The following is a 21,213-nucleotide window of genomic DNA, read 5'->3' as shown; positions in this document are numbered from 1 at the left end:
TTATGCAATTTCCAACAGGTTCAATTTTCGTGCCGAGAGGTCAAATGCGATAAGGTGTGTTTAATTGTTCTGAACTATTGTATTTTAAATTTAATGTAGTTATCTGATATATTGTCAACTAATGTATTTGTTTCATGTTTGTATTTGAAGCTATACACTAGTATGTGTGTCTGAAGAGTGTGATTGGAAATTTAGGGCATCGAGCGTTGGTAAATCAGAAATGTTCAGGGTTAGGGAGTTTCGTGACAAGCATACATGTCCGCTAAAAGATAAGGTGTATTCACAACGCCATGCGACAAGTTGGTTTATAGGTGGAATTGTAAAACCAAAAGTAGCCAACCATAAGAGGAAATACACACCTAATGATATAGCGGAGGATGTAAGAAATGATCTTGGAATGGATGTGTCCTATATGGTTGCTTGGCGGGCTAAGGAAAAAGCAATGAAGGATTTAATGGGTGAACCATCGGATTCTTACAAAAAATTACCTGGGTACCTATACATCTTAGATAAAACGTATCCAGGTTCACATATAAGAATGCGAAAATCTGACGAAAACGAGTTTCTGTATCTGTTTATAGCATTGTATGCATTCATCAAAGGGTTTGATTGTTGTAGGCCAATTGTTGTAGTTGACGGGAGCCACCTCAAAACAGCATACAACGGAACGTTCGTTTCAGCAAGCACGTTAGACGGTGCAGGTAAGTCAAATACACGTATCAGCTTGATTATACTAAAGAATGAATATGTAGAACTAATTTTTTTTTAATTGCCGCGGTATGTGCAGGTAATATACTTCCTTTAGCATATGGTGTGATAGATTCAGAAAATGACAGGTCTTGGACGTGGTTCTTTGAGCGATTCAGGGAAGCGTATGGTGTGAGAGAGAACATGTGTATTGTTTCCGATAGGCATGAAAGCATAAACAAATCTTTCTAGAATATATCCGAATGTGCCGCATTATGCATGCATATGGCATCTTTGGGGTAACGTATGTAAGAAGTATAAGAAGAGCCATGATGTGTTGAGTCCCGTGTTTTATGCAATGGCAAAAGCGTACATGCAAGAAGATTTTGATGAGCTTATGGGCAAAGTTGAGAAGGCAGATTTTCGGGTGGCAGAGTATTTGGAATTGGCTGGAAGAGAGAAGTGGGCTAGAGTGTATGCAGCAATGCTAACCGAGGGTGGACAATGACTTCAAACATAGCGAGAGTGTATTAATCGTCACCTTGTAGCAGCAAGAGAGAGCTTCCTATATTTGATTTTCTAGAAGAAGTGAGGAAGATGTTTGGAAGATGGAATTATAATAATCGGAAAAATGGTACATACACGTTCACAACACTCGGTAAAAAGTTTCAGGAGATGTTGTCAATAAATGAGTATCTATGTTTACGTATGACGGTATGTTTCTTTTCAAATTGCTTAAGTATGTTCGATTGAGTTTCATTTATGTTCGTTGTATTTGATATAGTTATCACATGGAATCATGAGATCTATGTGAAAATGATAACATGTATTTATTAGTTGAATAAGTATTTTGATTCTATTACATTATTGTATTTGTTGTATTTAATTATATGCAGTCCGGATATGTGTGTCAAATATTTTCACATATTTGGTGTATGTGACTAGATTGATAAAATACAATTAGTCAGCTATGAATAATAATTAGCAATATGTTTATGACTATAATGGTTTAATCTTTGCAATCATGAACTTATGTGTATTTGAATTTACGTGAAGTATGTTTTTGTTGATTTTGACTGATATGTTGTAGGCCGAACCATCAACCGAATACTTGTACACGGTATATGATGCAGGAAGGCGTTTCATCGTTAACTTGACAACAAAACGTGCGGTTGTCGGATGTTTCAAATAGACGAAATTCCATGCCCACATGCATGGGCATCATTAAGAAGAAAAAATCTAATGGCTGATGATTACTGTTCCGAATTGTTCAAACCGCACACCGTGGTGAAGACGTATGATGTCGCCGTGGATCCTCTTCCTGACGAGCGGGAATGGAAGATTCCAACACACATATCAGAGGATGTTGTTTTGCCACCAAGATACAAGAGACCTCTGGTAGGCCGAAGAAAAAGCGTGATAAGCCGTTATTTGAATTGCTTCTTGGAAAAAGAGACATGCTTGCCGCAGTACTTGTGGACGATGATCGGACACAATAGACGATCTTGTAGTGATGCTCCTAGAAGGAAATAATTATTTTTTTGTTTTTAGAAGTTTAGATTTGTTAGACTAAATACACTGTTGGTTTGCTTTTTTTTTTGAATGAAAAATGAAATCTGTTTCACGTACTACTTGTGTGATATCTTCATTTAGAATTGTATTGAATAGTTATCTTTAAATTCATTCACAAATGAATATAAAAGGCAGCATCAGTTCTATTAAAAAAATAGTTACTACATTTTAATATGTAATAATGGTGCCAAAATACATCAAATATATATAATTTAAAAAGTGTATCTGACTCTGCCATCTTAATAAGTTGCAGATGTATTTGAAATATGTTGATGTTTATGGGTTTGGCGATTTCAAATACATATAGCAAGATATACACATTCATATAAAATGAACTAACAAAATCACACAATGGTCAAAATCACACAATGGTCCGTATATTATAATGTAGGCGATTGATACATTCATCCAAAAATGGTCACCGTATATTAAAATGTATTATTGATTCCAACATGCATCAAATGCATGTTATTTAAACAATGTATCTGAAAAAACTTGCAGATGTATTTGAAATATGTTGATGTTTATGGGTTTGGCGATTTCAAATACATATAACCCCCTTGTTTCAAGATCTAAATACGCGTACGTATTTATAGTGTACCTCACTTTGTCGCATCCAAGATATAGCTAGATATACACATCCATCTAAATTCCCAAAATAAAATCACACAACTTTGATAAATTAGAATAAGCTTAAATGTTCAAATTAAAACTTAAGTATAATGATAAGATAGTCTTAAACTAACTAAAGCTAAAATATTTGCTATCAAAATAGCCATAGTCTGAAATTACAATTAAATATTCCTACATCAATCCTAAGTAATATCAATTCTGACAGCTTTGCCATAATCCACTGCTGGCCTAACTTGTTTTGGTGGCGCCTCAATGTCGCTCATAGCATGTTCATCGATCTTCCGTGCAGCATAGTCCCAAAGGAGTGCGCCATACCTAGTGCGGATCATTGTTGTATCGATTTGTGCTGGGATACCTTCACCAGTGCTTAGATATTCAGCAAACGTTGCTATGTATGCACACACAATCCCAGTAAGGTATAAAAGAAGTAGAATTATTAGAATGAACCCCGTATATGAAAAATTGCAATACATTAAAATATACGTACATGCTGGTAGTGTCTTGCTGCGGCAGATTTTCTACATACTCCACTTGAAGGTTCTCATTCTGTGTCATGTCCATATTAGCTGGATGATTCTGCCAATTTATGCCAGTTTTTTGAGTGTAGAATCCACTTATGTGTAGATAATGTGGCAGGAGGGCAACAAGCTTTTGTACTTCCTTTCTAACAACCGCATTGTGGCCTGCGCTGCCTCGGTATGAGTTGTACACATAAAGTCGCCTGTCATACCGAAAAGAAACATTAAAAACTGTGTGTATTTGAAAAAAAAAAAAAAACATGGAATGTAAATTCAAAATATATCAAAAAACTTGAACCAAATACACGGGATAGTTTTACAGATACATAAAGTACACTCTGATATACAACAATGATTATCCGAAAAGAGTATACATAAATATATGATTCATTAAAACACAGTTGAAACTGAAAATACTTAACTAATAAAAGATATATACATAAAATACCTGTCATTGAATGAGAGTACGACTAAAATCCAATGATTATCCTCTTTAATGTTGACAGGTATAAAAATATTGTCAACTGAATGCCAAGGGACATTTGCATGCAATCTGCAGCCCTTAACATATTGACATATATCGTCTTCTTCGTTGGCTACATTGGGTCCAGTTTCTGGGTTGTTGTATGCAAGATATGTTTGATCAACCTTTCGCATGAAGAGACAGTCAACTGTTGTGTATTTGAAATTGCTCCTTCTGTCATACTTTCCTTTCTTTCGCAAGTAGTAGAAAATCACGTCAATGTGCTGAAAATCGAAACACATAAAACATTAAAAACATCAAAAACATAAATCTTAAAACAATGGAATCTTGTATTTTATGTATCTATATCTTTATTGAACCTCATCATTCCACGGCTGGCCACTCATTGATAACTGGTAGAACCAGTTTTTGTTCTCTACTACTATGATGCCAAAATTATAAGTATAATCTGCATTATTCTCCAAAGCTGCCATCTTCTTTCTGTAACGGTCTTCATTGTTCTTTCTACGAAAGAATTATGCAAAATACATACAGTTAGTTGATATGAAAATAAATGACTGATATTTATATTAAACACTAAATGTATCTACAAAATTTACATGAAGAACATACTTATTTTCATGCCTGACAACTTGTCCCTTGCGAATCCACTCCAAGTATTTATCAAAAAGCTATGTGTCGACTGGGCCAGTGATAGGATCTTCCGTGAATGGATGCTTCTTCTTAAAAATGCGGACAGTGATGTGTTTTAAACCAGCTGTAAATATTCAAAATACATATGATCAATATAAAAAATGCTTTGCAATACAAAAAATTAAATGCATTAATGCTTTTTTATATATACTTTCCTGAAGCAGACTCGTAATTCTCCATAAAAGGGGAAACTTGGTATTTACTAGGACGCCTGTTCCGAGCTACTGATGGATGCAAAACCATTCTTCTTTCGGGAGTTTGGCTTGGAAACAGCTCGTCAGGCAAAAGAAACTGAGATAAGGGAATCACATTCTCACCAACTTTGGGCGGCGTCTCGAAAATAGGACGATCTTCCTGCAATACAAAGACTCTTGTCATGAGAGGGACCCGAAGACCGGCTGTGCGAGAAATATCAGCTAGGACCTCTGCTATGTCAGTGGAGTTTGCTGATACGACTGGCGATTTGACACATACGGTGTCCTCGGGAAACTGAACTATGTATTCCTATTCAAGAAATGGAAATATATTGAGTACACAATATATATTGTGAAGGAATAGGAAACGATCGGATGTATTTGATCTATGCCTACCGTCGATTTTTTTTGTTCTCCAGAATTATCACCACCTTCCGAAGTTCTTCAGTAGATGCCTTTAATGTTTCCCCACTTTCATTGCGGTGATCCATTCCAATATCAGGCACTTCAAACTGTTGCAAGCCAACTCCCTTTGAAAAAAAATAGCGAAATTAAATAAATAAATAAGACAAATACAACAATAAAATGTAAGTATTTTCAACGTACATCCATGTACATCAAAGCGTAATTCAAGATACCCAATAAACACATGACACAGTAAAAACTGTGTTGTATTTGAAAAAAAGGCAACCAGATACATGGAATGTAAATTCAAAATATGTCAAATAAACTTGAACCAAATACACTGGATAGTTTTACAGATACATAAAATACACTCTGATATACAACAAAGTATTTTGATGGAAAACAAATACATTCAAAACACACCAAAAACATTTAAAAAAAAAAATCCAATTATGTCAATCAGAAAATACAAGTACAGTTTCAATACATCGAATTCACCAACAAATTACCTCTGTTGACGCTGCATGACCCGTGTCGGTTTGCATTTGTACTCCAGCATCCCGTGGAATGTACTCGTTGGCTGAACCGGGCCGCACCGCGCACCCTATAAAAATATTTTTATTGCTAACTTTTCTTTATCCGTTGTATTTCAAAATATCAAATAATTGTATATGTATGGATCTTTAATACCTTTTCTGTAGTTTGATTCACTTTCATATATTCAAAAACCTTGGCAAAGTTTTCGTTGATGGCTTTGTGAAGATCCTTGAATTCGGCGAAAACCTAAAATTTCAAACAATATAAACATAAAACTGCATACCTTAATAAATAGTTGTATAATAAAAATAAAAAAATATGATAAAGAAGAAATAATAAGTCTTACTTTATACTTAAACTCATTGAGTTCCTCCCTCGGACCGCAGATATCCTCGGATTTCTTTGGTGGATGGGACGTCAACAAAACGTCAACAAGAACGGAGGGGGTTGGGTCTTGGAGCTGGTTCCTTTTCCACTGCTGAAGCATGCCCAGTTGATGCCAAGCATGCCCAGTTGATGCCAACCCATGACGTCTGGTGAATCGTCCACCACTCGGATGACTACTAACACGTGTATTTGGAGATGCGGTCTTCTTCAATGGCGATGGTACCATTGGCATCCGTCAGGCTTCTTGTGAGGTGGAGATTGTGATACACCTTTATTTTGAGGTTGCTTGATTGCAAAACGTGGTGGTGTCGAACTAAAATCATCATAGTCATCCGCCACCTGTTGTTGACCTGTCGATGCAGAATTATCGGAGAGATATGGACGCAATCCAAGTTTCTCAATCTCACTGATGGTCGCCACAATATTCGTATAAGTAAGACGGTCCTGCAAAAATAACGTACTTAAATTAGTCAGATACAAAAACACCAAATATTTCAAGGTTGAAAATACATAATTATGTTCAGATACATGTGGTTATACATTTGTAAAAGACTAGTAATCTGATTGACATAGGTTCAGATACATGTATCTGATTGACATATGTTCAGATACATGTGGATATACACTTATTTTCATGTATTTTGAGCCTATGAATAATTTCATATACATAGGTTCAAATACATAATTTCATATACATAGGTTCAAATACATAATTATGTTCAGATACATGTGGATATACATTTGAAAAAAAAAAAAAAGCACAATCTAATTGACAGTTAAGTGTTTTTTTTATCAAAATAGATATTTATGATTCAAATATATGTTGAAAAGTACGTTGTCTTAATTTGAACATCCATGTAATTTTGCATTAAAAATAATGAGTGCAAATTACCTCGACTCGACTCGTCATCATTGAACATTCTAGTCATGAGATCTTTAAAATGTGGAGTCCCGTCTATAGTTTTCCAGTTGAACATTCTAGGAATACGATCTCCATTTTTTACTGCCAAATTTGGGGAAACGTTGGAGCAGCACTCGTATAGCCATGCTTGCATAGCAAACGGAAAACCACAAAGGCAATAATACTGTTTTGTCTTATCCATCTTATGGTGAATACTTCTGACCAAATCATCAAACGCTTCCTTTCCCCATGTATAGTCTACGTACCGCCCACTCTCTACCAAGTCAAAATGGAGCCTTGGAATCACTACATTGTTTTTCTCACCGGATAGGATGTATGTATGGATAAAATACAGTAATGCAATCTTTACAGCATGTCCGTCTGCATCATCGTCGACGCCCCAATTCTGATCCTCGAAGCATTCAAGCAATTCACCCCTTTTCACACTTTTGTTGGAACCCCCAAAATATGTATCCAACAGTCTATTTTTCTTAGAGTTAACGACAATTTCTTCCCCGAAACACTTCAACCCAGTCATTAATGCAAAATCGAAAAGCTGGAACGTCAATTCGAAACCATTAACATCAATAACAAAGGCAGTTGGGGTACTTTTTTTCAGCTCTCTAACCATAAAACACCTGAACATCTGTGGTTGAACTTCACAATGCTGCATGTCGAGGTATTTCCCAAATATAGTCTCGGAAAAGAGTTCAAACTGTCTATCCGTAAGCTTGTCCTTCAATTCTTTTTTAACTTTCGGGTTCATGTAAGAAGCATATCGTATTGCATGACTGGGCGGATATTGTACAAAGAATTTAACATCCTGTATAAATACAAGTAGTTAACTAAAAAGAAGACACAACAAATATATGTATACGAATATCATAATAAACTGATGAAGAAATTTAAGGTTCTCATAAAAAGCTGATCAATTTTACACAAAAAATTGCTTAAGTATGTGGTTCTCAATTCATCAATTTTTCTAATAAATACATCACATACATTGAAAATGGTTCCAGGTTCTTCAATTTTCCAAATTCAAATACATGATTCTCAGTTCACCAACCTTTTCAAATACTCAGCAAATTTCCAAATATGGGATTCCAGTTCATCAATTTTCCAAATACATATCATAAGATATACAGAACAAAAGTGATTCTCAGTTATGTAATTTTTCCAAATACATAACATACATTCAAAAAAATACGATTCTAAGTTCATAAATTTTCCAAATACTCAGCAAATTTCCAAATATGTGATTCCCAGCTCATCAATTTTCCAATTTTCCAAATACATAATATAAGATACATAACATATATTCAAAAAAATCGAAAAAAAAAAAACTCTTCATCAATACATAACATATGTCGAATACATTCGTCAATACATAACGTACATCATTACATTACATACATCAATACATAACATACATCAAAAAAATTGGAAAGTTCAAAAATACCTGCTTCATCGCTGGGTCAAACTCTTCCTCTTCTCCTGCTTCATGTTGTACGACTTTTTTCCTCTTCATCTCTTTTCCGGTATCTAATTTCTTTGTTGATTTTGTGACTACCGGTTTTTTATGCCTTTGAATGTGGGAAGGATCATGCTTATTTTTTGTCCTTCTTTCAGCACTGATTCTCTCAGCCGAACCTGCAACAACATCATGTTGTTGTTGAGAAATCCCCAAATCAAAAGAAGGATAACCAAAATTTTGAAGAGTAGAAGGTATACCTCGAGTAACCATGTTTGATTTTGTTCCGTCTACCATTAATGTATAAGCATTTAACTTCCAATTGCTTTAAACCCTAGAAATTTAATACTTCAATTGACTTGAATTTGGTGGAAAGAAAAAGACTAAAATATGAAAGTACACTATCAGAGCAAGAAAAAATCTAAAGAAATATACATTCCCCAAAAATCACGGAAGAATCTTTTGCTAATGTTGATCGTGAAAGAGGTAATGGAGAAAAAAACGGTGAAAATTAATGGAGAATGAGAGAGAAATCAAGTTGAATAATGATGTATCCGTTAAACTTGGGATATGGGAATATGGTAGCGTCTAATACGGTCAGTTACTGAGTGTATTTAACTGTGTATGTTTATCAATAACTGTAATTTACTGATGTAGTTATAGATGGTAAATAAAAAAAGTAAATTAGTTACTAAATATAAATAAATAAAATGGTAGTTATTATCATTAAATATGTCTTATAAGAAGCTATAACCAGTAAAAATTCCTTTAGAAAAATATAACTAGATAGGTCTCGGTAGTGATTTGAACGTATAACCTAAAACATTTTTGAACCTCCCTTTGTACCACTACACAGACTCTTCATATATGTTAAGGAATTCATCAGTTTAGATATAATTTGAAGAATATAATTTAAAATTTTGTTTTTCTCTATTTTTTAAACACATTTTTCACAATTAGTTCCGCTAGATCTATCAGGATATTATAATACAATTTTTTATACAGAAATAACGGTTCCAACCTTGGACTCCGGGTGCTATTTCTTTAATTAATCAAATAAATGTGTACAAAAGTGGAGAGGGTGTAAACCTTACTCCAGATGCAAATTGGACAGGCCCAATCCATTACCTAATCAGAGAATGATAAAAAGATGCATGCTCTATGGGTGGAAAGGACTCCTTTCCTTACATTTGATGAGGAAATATAATCTAATATGACTGAATGCAATACAAACGAAATAAAGAAGAACCTGTTTACAGAACACCATCAATACACTTCTAAGAAAAAGAAATTGAAAATTTTGTTAGGAAACAAAATATGTAAACAATCGGCAAGGGTGGCTCAGTTGGTTGAGCATGGGACTTTTCATAATGGAGGTATCAGGTTCGAAACTCGGGGGATTTGCCTTCTGGGTCCAGCTCGTCGCACGGGGCTTGCCTAGTGCGGGTTATCTCTCCTGTGTGGTTTGCGAGCTATTGCACAGGAGCTGGGTTTACCTTGTGCCCACCCGAAGGGTAGGGCTGAGGGTTCCCATGTCATAAAAAAAAATGTAGACAAAAAAAAAGAACACATACGGGATGTCAAATGATTCAACTAGTTTATCTTAAAAGGAAAAGGCTCATAAATTCTCGCTTTATTTCCTTTGTTATACTTCTTTTTTTAAGCCGTTGAAAGGATCATATCTAATCTTATTTTTCTTTAATATCCAATCTACTAAACATCCAATCTAATAAACAGTCATGTTATTGAATTAGTGCTATTCAATTTAGAACAAACCTTTATCATGGGGATGAAATATTCCATTAAGTCCGCTTCCGTCATTTGAGATCCTATATTGCATAAAGAATCAACTACTCTGTCTCTAACAAGATAATGTTAGGCAGTAGAAATAGCCTCCAATGGCGGAAGCAACATATAAGCGTATTCAACTCCTCCCAAGTATGGAATAAACTCTCCCAATTCTTCAGCCATGGTCATAAGGATTTCATCCCCGTCGTCATCTAAAATGTCACATAAAATGGGGATCAACTCTGTTCGAGTTCTCTCCTGCCCAAGGGAACTAGCAATGGTAGATAGCTGACGGAAAGAATCCAATTCCAATTCCTGCAGTCCTTCAAGCGACATGGTTGTTTTTTGAATACCTATATTTTCAAGAAATAAAACTCAATTTATTTAATCATAGAATAGAAGAACTAATGAAGACCCTAAAGACATAAACAAATGAAGTCAGAAATAAAGAAACTAGCACATTATATGAAGACCTCAATTAATTCCTCACAGAATATTGGATTTGCACAAATACTTAACAACTTCTGTATAATCATTTAAGTTAACTAAGAGACCAGAGGATTGTGCTTGCATTGGCCAGAGGATCGCCATTAACATCAAAGAGGGATAATTGTTAGTGAAAGGAGTCATTTGAAGTTTTATTCAACTCCAAATTACACAAATAGTCCTAATATTGTGCGAAATATTATAGAGGAGCTTTATACTCGCATTTCAAAACAGTATTAGAAGTGGGAATTAATTAACGTCAATGATTATACAGAGCAGCCATTTGAGGATGTAAAACGTAAAGAAAACTTGAATGTACACTCTTCGATCAAGATTACAAATTGCCTAAAACTTGAATTTCTTTGAAGTGGGAATTAATTAACATCAATGATTATACAGAGCAGCCATTTGAGGATGTAAAACGTAAAGAAAACTTGAATGTACACTCTTCGATCAAGATCACAAATTGCCAAAAACTTGAATTTCTTTGAAGTGGGAATTAATTAACATAAATGATTATACAGAGCAGTCATTTGAGGATGTAAAAAATAAAGAAAAACTTGAATGTACCTCTTCGATCAAGATCAAAATATGCCAAAAACTTGTGCTTCAAGAATCAAGATACATAAAGGAAAAACAAGGGTTTTAGAAACTAATATCGCAGAGAGAATGAAAGTGTGTCAGAAAGAATTAATGAATGCAAGTATGAAGATGGGGAATGTGTACAAGCTCGGCAGTTAGTTTGTTAAGGAACCGCCTTTTTTAACTATTTGAATTTGACCACAGTCAAACTTAATGAAAAAAATTATTTCCTTTTGTTTGTTCATGTTTAGGAAGTGTCTTGACTATACTAGTTGACGTGCCTCGTTACTCAATTATAAGATGGGAATAGTAGTAGTTTGGTAAGCGGGATAATGTGTTATATCACATGATTAAAGTTGAGATTAAATTTATATTGTGTTTGGTTGATAATCAACTGAACACAGTATAAGATTAATTCCAAATTTAATTCCTGGAGAGTGTAATTACACCCTCTCAATTGCACTCGATTCTCACCTAACTAAGTAATTATCTAGTCAAAGAAAGAGATTAAACTGCGTAATGACACCCAATTTCAATTACCTGGGTGGCTTTCCAAACAGGCCCTAACTTCTATAAGAAAACACCAACTCATCGAAAAATAATTTTTTTGACTAAACTACCCTTAATTACCTATTTATTGTCTTGAGGAAAAAGGTCAAATTTGAAAAAATAGTTTGGTCACAAAGTAACTAAATCAGGTCCCTTAAATAGCAAGAAAATTGTTTGGTGACAAAGTAACTAAAGTAGTTCCCTTAACTAGCTAGTTTGGTCTCCAAGTTAATTTATCGGGATCACAATTAATATTAGTGTTCGGATCCCAATAGTAGTCGTGTACAAGTAGGAGTAGAAACCCTTTCTTTTTAGGAATAGGTCTCTTTTCCTATGTAGGATTTGGTTTCTTTTTCTTTTGGGGGGTTTACTCCTATATAAATCTCGAGACACATACCAATTAGTATAGTATCTCATTCGCAACCTTAATTTTCTGAAATATATGATGATGGCAAGACGGGTTAGTGATTTTGGGGATGGAGGAGCATTCCCTGAAATCCATTATGCACAGTATCCTCTTGATATGGGCAGAAAGAAATATAGGACTACTACTCTGCCTGTTACTGTGGACGATCACGGTGAAGTGAGGTACGGTGCAATTGTGAGGCAAGGTGAGAACGCTAAGAAGATTGTCTATTGTCAGCACAAGGATCTTGTCCCCAAACACGATGGAGGCTTGGATTTGGATGTGGAAGAGCAGGAGAAAAAAATTCACGACGAAACCAAGGCTGCCATTGAGAAGATTATGAACATAGCACAGCCCACAAAAGTTGAATCCAATTTCATTAAGTTCAAGCCTTCGGCATCAAATAAATCGAGGATTATTAGGATGGCGGACATGCAGGTGGACCCTATCGATCCACCAAAGTTCAAGCGCAAGAAGGTCCCTAGGGCCTCTGGTTCACCACCTGTGCCCCTTATGCATTCTCCTCCTCGTCCCGTCACGGTGAAGGATCAACAGGATTGGAAGATTCCGCCTTGTATATCTAACTGGAAGAACCCCAACGGTTACACAATCCCGCTTGATAAGCGTATTGCTGCTGATGGCACCAGAGGCATTCTTCAGGAGGTCCAGGTCAATGATAATTTGGCAAAACTTTCCGAGGCTCTGTATGTTGCAGAGGAGAAAGCCAGAGTAGCTGTTGCAATGCGGTCAAAGGTTCAGAAAGAGATGATGATTAAAGAGAAGGAAAAGAAAGAGATGGAACTTCGAGAGTTGGCCCAAAAGGCAAGATCTGAGAGAAGTGCTCCCATGAATGATATGGGTTATGAGCGTGCAAGAGAAGACCGATTACAGAGAAAGAAGATATGTGAGGAACGACGCAGGGAGAGGAGATTGGAGGAGACAAAAAATGCGAAGAAGATAAAGATCACCAGAGATAGAGACCGTGACATCAGTGAAAAAGTTGCTCTTGGGATGGCTTCAACATCAAGAGGAGGAGGTGAGATCATGATGTATGACCAGAGATTGTTCAACCAGCAGAAAGGGATGGGTTCTGGATTTGCTAGTACTGATGATGCCTACAACATCTATGATAAAGGCCTATTTACTGCTCATCAGCCTACTCTTTCTACTCTATACAGACCCAAGAAAGACGTGGATATTTATATGTATGGAGGAGAGCTGGAGAAGATCATTAAGAAAGATCGCTTTAAGCCAGACACAGCATTTGTTGGAACATTTGAGAGGGCTGGTCCAAGAGATAGACCTGTGGAATTTGATGCTGATCCATTTGGTTTGGACCAGTTATGGGGAGAGGTAATTAATAATAAAGCAGAAGAAACCCACAAAGGTTCAACTTAGAGCAAATATGACCGTAGCGTCCCGAACTATTTTGATTTCTTATCTCTGTCTTTTCTCAACCAAACTACCTGTTTTTGCCCCATCTGTTGAATATTCAATAAACTCTTGTTTGCTTTATGTCATTACTTTTTAATACATAATAGATGGAGACACCCAAATGAACTGGAAGGAGATTCTTTCGCAATGACAGTTTATAAGTACATTGACATTATCATACAAGTGTGTCTCGGCATCAATTCCTGGCCACCAGAAATAGGTAAAGCTTATTTCAAATTCTTGGATACGATGAATCATCGACTCCTTTCTATTCAACCATAGCTCCACGAATATTTTCTTACCTAAGTTGAGCACGGATTATATTTTTCGTTCTTAACAAATCAACTTCACATATATTCACGTAAAGCAATTAAGAAAAATTCTAAGCAAACTTAACAACCAATTCATTCATCCAATATAATGGTCTGAAATCAAGATTGGAAAACTGAATATACCCAACTTAACTTAGCATCAACTCATCAATAAAAAGCTATGATAGTATAGAAAGAAAAACTTATATACTAAATAAAATTACCATTTCACATGCAATATATGACGGTAAATTTGCGACGAGAGTTCGTTTGCAAAATTTGTACACCGCTAGGATAAATGGTAATTACAGATTTAGTTCAATGAAAGTATATAATTTCTAATTTAATGTGGTTTATCAGGAATAAAATCATTTAAATCAAATTAACAAAAAACAGAAATGACAATTTTATTGGGCACAGAGAAAAGTATTGGACTAGATTTGGTGGGGTGCGCCCGGCTTGGGCTGTAGTGCAACGCCCAAGCGACACATGAAAACCCGAATAGCAAGCTATCCTGATGGGCCTCCCCCCTTAAAAATTGAGTTAATATCATGTGGACCAATAGCCCACATATCAGATATTAAACTGATAAGAACAGATACTACACTTGATCTTAGCCAAAAGGCCGAGAAAGGTATGCTTTAATAAGCTAATGGGCATTCGCTTATATAGCAGCTCTCGGCTGTGTACGCATTAGCTTATTCTGATGTGGGACATTACAGCGTTACAAAAATAACCCCTTTGCCTTTACTTCACAGTATATTAGATGCTGCCTCACATGGAAATGAATACCTTCGCTCTCTTATTCATTTCCTCCATATGATGCTGCGGCTGCTCAGTTAAACAACTTGCATAAATATGGTGTTCAATATTGGCGGCCGGCTGGACTTTCATTCAACAGAAAACATGTTTAATGTTTTGAACAATTACATGACTTAACATTCAAAATGTGCAATTATTTCTTGATACATGCAGTTTTGGTGTTAGTAACTGTAAATGGATTGGTTTTTCCAAGAAAACTTTAGACACAATTTAATCATGCAACCATTAATATGTTTCCATTATTCACCGGATTTGCCTTTTCCCATCTTCAGATAACCATTGGCATTTGGCAAAGAGAAACTCGCCTGATGTGAGGTAACCTTTATCATTATAAGTCGTTCGTTGCTTATCTATGTTCTAAAATGTTTTGCTGCTTTTGCCATTACTAATTTCTAAAATCGACAAACTATGTGAACAGCTTTCATAGTTAGAACTTAGAACACGAAGACATATCCAACAATGGATGTTGATGCTTATAGGCAAATTTAAGTTTTCTCCTCGATTTACTTATGTTGAAAGTGATAGCAAATCGACATAAAAAGTGAGGACTCATAGTAGACTCCAATTTGCTTGGGATTAAGCCATTAAGGTATAGGTGTTCTTTAATGTTTATACTTGAGATTTCACCTGCCTTGCCATAAACTGGAAGTCCCAAGGACCAATCAGTAGTGGAACCACACTATATATAATCAATTCCTCGCCACCAGAAACCGGTAAAGTTTTTTCAAATTCTTGTGTAATGATGATTGATCTACTTTTTTCTACTCAACCATAGCTCCACGAACATTTTGCTTACCTAAGTTGAGCACAGATTAATATTTTTCGTCAATAACAACTCAACTTACATATATTCATGTAAAGTTACTAAGAAAAATTCTAAGCAAATTTAACAACCAATTCATCCCTCTCCAGTTGAATGGTCTGAATTGTGATTTGAAAACTGAAACTGAATGAATATACCAACTCAACTTAGCAACCCATCAATAAAACAAAACTTACCGACCCATCTATAAAAAGATAGAAAGAAAAAATAAAAACTAGTACTCCTAAACAAAAATACCATTTCTCATGTAATATATGAGAATAAATTTGCGTCAGAATTAGTGAGTAATTTCTATACCACTAGGATAAATGGTAATTACAGACTAGTTCATTCAATGATGATAAACTAAGTTACTTGGACTCGGGTGCGGGTGTCCGATACGGGTGCGGATCTAGATGTCGGATCCTTCATGATCTAAATTTTAAGATTCGGGAATACGGATCCAGTTATGGATACGGGTGCGGGGATTCGGCTAAAAAAATTCAAATATCTAAAAATAGAGTTATAAAACCTAAATTATGGAATATTATGTGGAAACCTTGAGGAAAAAATATTGATCAAGAGGAGAATCCCCGAAGGAGATAAAAGGAAACAGAGTGACATAGAAATTTTTATATACAAGGTATTCCGTTTTCTATCAATTTCACCTTAGCTGAGTTTTGATTAAAGAAATCATTGAATCTGTCCAGAATTTCTACATCGATTTTGGTCAAAGTATCCAAAATCGGTTGACCAGATCAGGTACGGATCCCACACCCACACCCATGTCGTGTCGACACGGGTGCGGCACCGAAAGTGAAGGGTTTGAGTAACATAGATGATAAATATACTTATCAAACAAAAAGGGTGTTTGTAGCAAACATAAAATAACTTGAAGTTAAGGACAAATTCGTTGGGCAGATAAGATAAATATTGGACTAGATTTGGTGGGGTGCGCCAAGCCAAAAAGGGTATTTGTAGCAAACATAAAATAACTTGAAGTTAAGGACAACTTCGTTGGGCAGCTAAGATAAATATTGGACTAGATTTGGTGGGGTGCGCCAGGCCTAGGCTGTAGTGCAACGCCCAAGCGACACGCGAAGACCCGAATAGCAAGCTATCCTGATGGGCCTTCCCCCTTAACAAATTGAGTTAATATCATGTGGACCGATGACCCACATATCAGATATTAAACTGATAAGAACAGATACTACACTTGATCTTAGCCAAAAGGCCGAGAAAGGTATGCTCTAATAAAATAAGGGGCATCCGCTTATGTTGCAGCTCTCGGCTGTGTACGCATTTAGCTTATTCTGATGTGGGACATTACAGCGTTACAAAAATAACCCCTTTGCCTTTACTTCAGAGTATATCAGATGCTGCTGCCTCACATGGAAATGAATACCTCCACTCTCTTATTCATTTCCTCCATATGGTGCTGCAGCTGCTCAGTTAAACAACTTACATAAATGTGGTGTTCAATATTGGCCGCTGGCTGGACTTTCATTCAACAGAAAAGACTACGTTTAATGTTTCGAACAATTAAATGACTTGACATTCAAGATGTGCAATTATTTCTCGATACATCCAGTTTTGGTGTAAGTAATATTCGAGTTTACTGTAAATGGATTGGTATTTCCAAGAAACTTCAGATTCAATTTAATCATGCAATCATTAATGTGTTTCCATTATTCACCAGATTTGCTTTTTCCCATCTTCAGGTAACCATTGGCATTTGGCAAAGAGAAACTCACTTGATTTTAGGTAACCTTTATCAATTATAAGCCGTGCTTATCTATGTTTTAAAAAGTTTTTGAGTGACTCATATAATAGACTCCAACTTGCTTGGGATTAAGGTGTAAGTGTTGTTTAATGTTTATACTTGAGATTTCACCTGCATGCCTTGCCATAAACTGGAAGCCCCAAGGACCAATCAGTAGTGGAACAACACTATATATAATCAATTCCTCGCCACCAGAAACCGGTAAAGTTTTTTCAAATTCTTGTGTAATGATGATTGATCTACTTTTTTCTACTCAACCATAGCTCCACGAACATTTTGCTTACCTAAGTTGAGCACAGATTAATATTTTTCGTCAATAACAACTCAACTTACATATATTCATGTAAAGTTACTAAGAAAAATTCTAAGCAAATTTAACAACCAATTCATCCCTCTCCAGTTGAATGGTCTGAATTGTGATTTGAAAACTGAAACTGAATGAATATACCAACTCAACTTAGCAACCCATGAATAAAACAAAACTTACCGACCCATCTATAAAAAGATAGAAAGAAAAAATAAAAACTAGTACTCCTAAACAAAAATACCATTTCTCATGTAATATATGAGAATAAATTTGTGTCAGAATTAGTTAGCGATTGGTATACCACTAGGATAAATGGTAATTACAGATTACTTCATTCAATGACGGTAAATATACTATACAAATAAAAAGGGTGTTTGTGGCAAGCATAAAATAACTTGGTAATTTTTAATGAAGTAGTTAAGGACAACTCCGTTGGGCAGATAAGACAAAAAAATATTGGACTAGATTTGGTGGGGTGCGCCAGGCCTGGGCTGTAGTGCAACGCCCAAGCGACACGTGAAGACCCGAATAGCAAGCTATCCTGATGGGCCTTCCCCCTTAAAAAATTGAGTTAATATCGTGTGGACCGATGGCCCACATATCAGATATTAAACTGATAAGAACAGATACTACACTTGATCTTAGCCAAAAGGCCGAGAAAGGTATGCTTTAATGAGTTAATGGGCATCCGCTTATGTAGCAGCTCTCGGCTGTGTACGCATTAGCTTATTCTGATGTGGGACATTTAAGCGTTACAAAATATAACCCCTTTGCCTTTACTTCACAGTATATTAGATGCTGCCGCACATGGAAATGAATATATACATTCACTCTCTTGTTCATTTCCTCCATATGATGCTGCAGCTGCTCAGTTAAACAACTTACATATATATGGTGTTCAATATTGGCTGGACTTTCATTAAATAGTAATAGACTCTGTTTTGAACAATTAAATGCCTTAACATTCAAGATAGACATAAGTAGTATCTGCTTTTACTTTCGTCTCATCTGTTGTATCAGCTCTTCTCATCATTGTTGCCTCAGTTAGGTATTCTGATAACACGGCGTGTAATACCTGGAAACAATCACGAGTCATTGATAAATTTAGCGAGCTTTTCTTTTCCCTTTTTGGACTATCCATTGGCAAGAGAACCTCACTTGATGTGACGCAGCCTCTACAAGTAATAGGCTGTTGATTTGTTTATCTGTGTTTTCAAATGTTTTGCTGCTTTTGCCATTACTAATTTCTCAAACTACATTTATGTAAACGTCTTCCGTTCTTGCAACACAAACGAATACCCAATAATAGGTGCTGATGCTATAAGCAAATTAAATTTTCAGCCATTTTTTTTAAGTTGAAGATTAATTTTAAAGTGGCGTGGTGAGGATTCATATAGTCGCTTCCAACTTGCTTGAAATTAAACGTAATTATTGTCGTTGTAGGCTGAAGAATTTGCAGATACAGTTACGAAGATTGCTGAGCTTTCGTGTGTTTAGGTGGAGAGATGGTGGCCTTCTGTTTCCATGAACTGATCCTGGCCACCAGAAATAGGTAAGAGGCTTATTTCAAATTCTTGTGTCGACTTTTCTCTACTCAACATAGGTCCACGTCAAATATAAATAATTTTTCCTGCGCGGACTGTACTTTCATTTGATCATTTCCATGGAACAGACCAACGTTTCTGTTATGGCAAAACTACATTCTCAAAATACAGGAATTTGAGGGACGAAGTACATGAAGCATACACATTAATCTCACACCCTAGTGTTACGCATATGGTGACCTTTTATGATTAACAGGTTAAGGATATGTCATTCATTTTAACAGAAGAAAGTTATTAGTAGCAATTGTTTGCCTAGCACATCAACTTTTTTTCAGCTTCAACACTTCAACTTTATGTCCAAGATTTAATAGCAAGCACTTTCTGACAATTCTTGTGCCTCTATATCACCCCTAAGGTATACAAACTAACTAATTCTGACGCAAATTTATTCTCATATATTACATGAGAAATGGAAAATTACAGATTAGTTCATTCAATAATGGTAAATATACTTTTCAAATATAAAGGGTGTTTGTAGCAAGCATCAAATAACTTGGTAACTGTTAACAAAGCAGTTAAGGACAACTTTGTTGTGCCGACAAGATAAATATTGGACTAGATTTGGTGGGGTGCGCCAGGCCTGGGCTGTAGTGCAACGCCCAAGCGACACGCGAAGACCCGAATAGCAAGCTATCCTGATGGGCCTTCCCCCTTAAAAAATTAAGTTAATATCGTGTGGAACGATGGCCCACATATCAGATATTAAACTGATAAGAACAGATACTACACTTGATCTTAGCCAAAAGGCCGAGAAAGGTATGCTTTAATAAGTTAATGGGCATCCGCCTATATACCAGCTCTCGGCTGTGTATGCATTAGCTTATTCTGATGTGGCACATTTAAGCATTACAAAAATAACCCCTTTGCCTTTACTTCACAGTATATTAGATGCTGCCTCACATGGAAATGAATACCTTCGCTCTCTTATTCATTTCCTCCATATGATGCTGCAGCTGCTCAGTTGAACAACTTGCATAAATATGGTGTTCATTATTGGCTGGACTTTCATTCAATAGTAATAGACTGTTTTGAACAGTCAAATGCCTTAATATTCAAGATAGACAGAAGTAGTATCTGCTTTTACTTTCGTCTCATCTGTTGTATCAGCTCTTATCATTGTTGCCTCAGTTAGGTATTCTGATAACACAGCGTGTAATACCTTGAAACAATCATGAGTACAAGATAAATTTAGCGAGCTTTCCTTTTCCCTTTTTGGACTATCCATTGGCAAGAGAACCTCACTTGTGTTACGTAGTCTCTACAAGTAATAGGCTGTTGATTTGCTTATTGTGTTTTCAAATGTTTTGCTGCTTTTGCCATTACTAATATCTCAGACTACATTTATGTAAACGTCTTCCGTTCTTGCAACACAAACGAATACCCAATAATAGGTGCTGATGCTATAAACAAATTAAATTTTCAGCCATTTTTTTTTTGTTGAAGACTGATTTTAAAGTGGCTGATGAGGATTCATATAGTCGTTTCCAACTTGCTTGGAATTAAACGTAATTATTGTCATCGTATGCTGAGGAATTTGCAGATACAGTAACGAAGATTCCTGAGCTTTTGTGTGTTTAGGTGGAGAGATGGTGACCTTTAATTTCCATGAACTGATCCTGGCCACCAGAAATCGGTCAGAGGCTTATTTCAAATTCTTGTGTCAACTTTTCTCTACTCAACATAGGTCCACGTCAAATAATTTTTCCTGCGCGGATTCTATTTTCATTTGATCATTTCCATGGAACAGACCAACGTTTCTGTTATGGGAAAACTACATTCTCAAAATACAGGACTTCGAGGGATGAAGTACATGAAGCATACACATTAATCTCCCCCCTTGGTACCTCCTTAAGCTTT

The 21,213-nt window shown here is 35.9% G+C and overlaps 4 protein-coding genes and 4 non-coding genes across 8 annotated transcripts; 2 read left to right on the top strand and 6 right to left on the bottom strand.

The window, feature by feature from the left end:
* LOC132031756 (uncharacterized) lies at nucleotides 1–939 on the top strand. The gene is made up of 2 exons (XM_059421670.1): nucleotides 1–701; nucleotides 788–939. Exons 1-2 carry the CDS (start codon nucleotides 221–223, stop codon nucleotides 937–939), a joined length of 633 nt encoding a protein of 210 aa, XP_059277653.1. The 5' UTR covers nucleotides 1–220.
* A 2,135-nt stretch (nucleotides 940–3,074) lies between these two features.
* On the bottom strand, nucleotides 3,075–5,776 carry LOC132031754 (uncharacterized). The gene is made up of 9 exons (XM_059421669.1): nucleotides 5,696–5,776; nucleotides 5,178–5,311; nucleotides 5,011–5,091; nucleotides 4,739–4,941; nucleotides 4,507–4,651; nucleotides 4,254–4,398; nucleotides 3,859–4,157; nucleotides 3,297–3,613; nucleotides 3,075–3,247 (listed from the first exon to the last, which is right to left on the bottom strand). The coding sequence occupies exons 6-9, from the start codon at nucleotides 4,365–4,367 to the stop codon at nucleotides 3,075–3,077; spliced, it is 903 nt and encodes a 300-aa protein (XP_059277652.1). The 5' UTR covers nucleotides 4,368–4,398; nucleotides 4,507–4,651; nucleotides 4,739–4,941; nucleotides 5,011–5,091; nucleotides 5,178–5,311; nucleotides 5,696–5,776.
* Nucleotides 5,777–6,317: 541 nt separating this feature from the next.
* On the bottom strand, nucleotides 6,318–9,084 carry LOC132031753 (uncharacterized). The gene is made up of 4 exons (XM_059421668.1): nucleotides 8,743–9,084; nucleotides 8,471–8,661; nucleotides 6,962–7,834; nucleotides 6,318–6,554 (listed from the first exon to the last, which is right to left on the bottom strand). Exons 1-4 carry the CDS (start codon nucleotides 8,777–8,779, stop codon nucleotides 6,318–6,320), a joined length of 1,338 nt encoding a protein of 445 aa, XP_059277651.1. The 5' UTR covers nucleotides 8,780–9,084.
* A 3,251-nt stretch (nucleotides 9,085–12,335) lies between these two features.
* Nucleotides 12,336–13,691, top strand: LOC132031752 (SNW/SKI-interacting protein A-like). Its single transcript, XM_059421667.1, has one exon. The coding sequence runs from the start codon at nucleotides 12,336–12,338 to the stop codon at nucleotides 13,689–13,691; it is 1,356 nt and encodes a 451-aa protein (XP_059277650.1).
* A 790-nt stretch (nucleotides 13,692–14,481) lies between these two features.
* LOC132032204 (U2 spliceosomal RNA) lies at nucleotides 14,482–14,676 on the bottom strand. Its single transcript, XR_009408359.1, has one exon. It is a non-coding gene; the product is annotated as a U2 spliceosomal RNA (small nuclear RNA).
* A 2,037-nt stretch (nucleotides 14,677–16,713) lies between these two features.
* LOC132032203 (U2 spliceosomal RNA) lies at nucleotides 16,714–16,909 on the bottom strand. The gene has a single exon (XR_009408358.1). It is a non-coding gene; the product is annotated as a U2 spliceosomal RNA (small nuclear RNA).
* Nucleotides 16,910–18,222: 1,313 nt separating this feature from the next.
* On the bottom strand, nucleotides 18,223–18,418 carry LOC132032201 (U2 spliceosomal RNA). The gene has a single exon (XR_009408356.1). It is a non-coding gene; the product is annotated as a U2 spliceosomal RNA (small nuclear RNA).
* Nucleotides 18,419–19,920: 1,502 nt separating this feature from the next.
* On the bottom strand, nucleotides 19,921–20,116 carry LOC132032202 (U2 spliceosomal RNA). The gene has a single exon (XR_009408357.1). It is a non-coding gene; the product is annotated as a U2 spliceosomal RNA (small nuclear RNA).
* Nucleotides 20,117–21,213: the final 1,097 nt, after the last annotated feature.

This window comes from Lycium ferocissimum, chromosome 9, assembly GCF_029784015.1.
Source record: "Lycium ferocissimum isolate CSIRO_LF1 chromosome 9, AGI_CSIRO_Lferr_CH_V1, whole genome shotgun sequence".
Taxonomy (NCBI): Eukaryota; Viridiplantae; Streptophyta; class Magnoliopsida; order Solanales; family Solanaceae; genus Lycium; species Lycium ferocissimum.
Note: the sequence above shows the minus strand (reverse complement) of the source record. Positions and strands in the feature narration are given on the sequence as shown.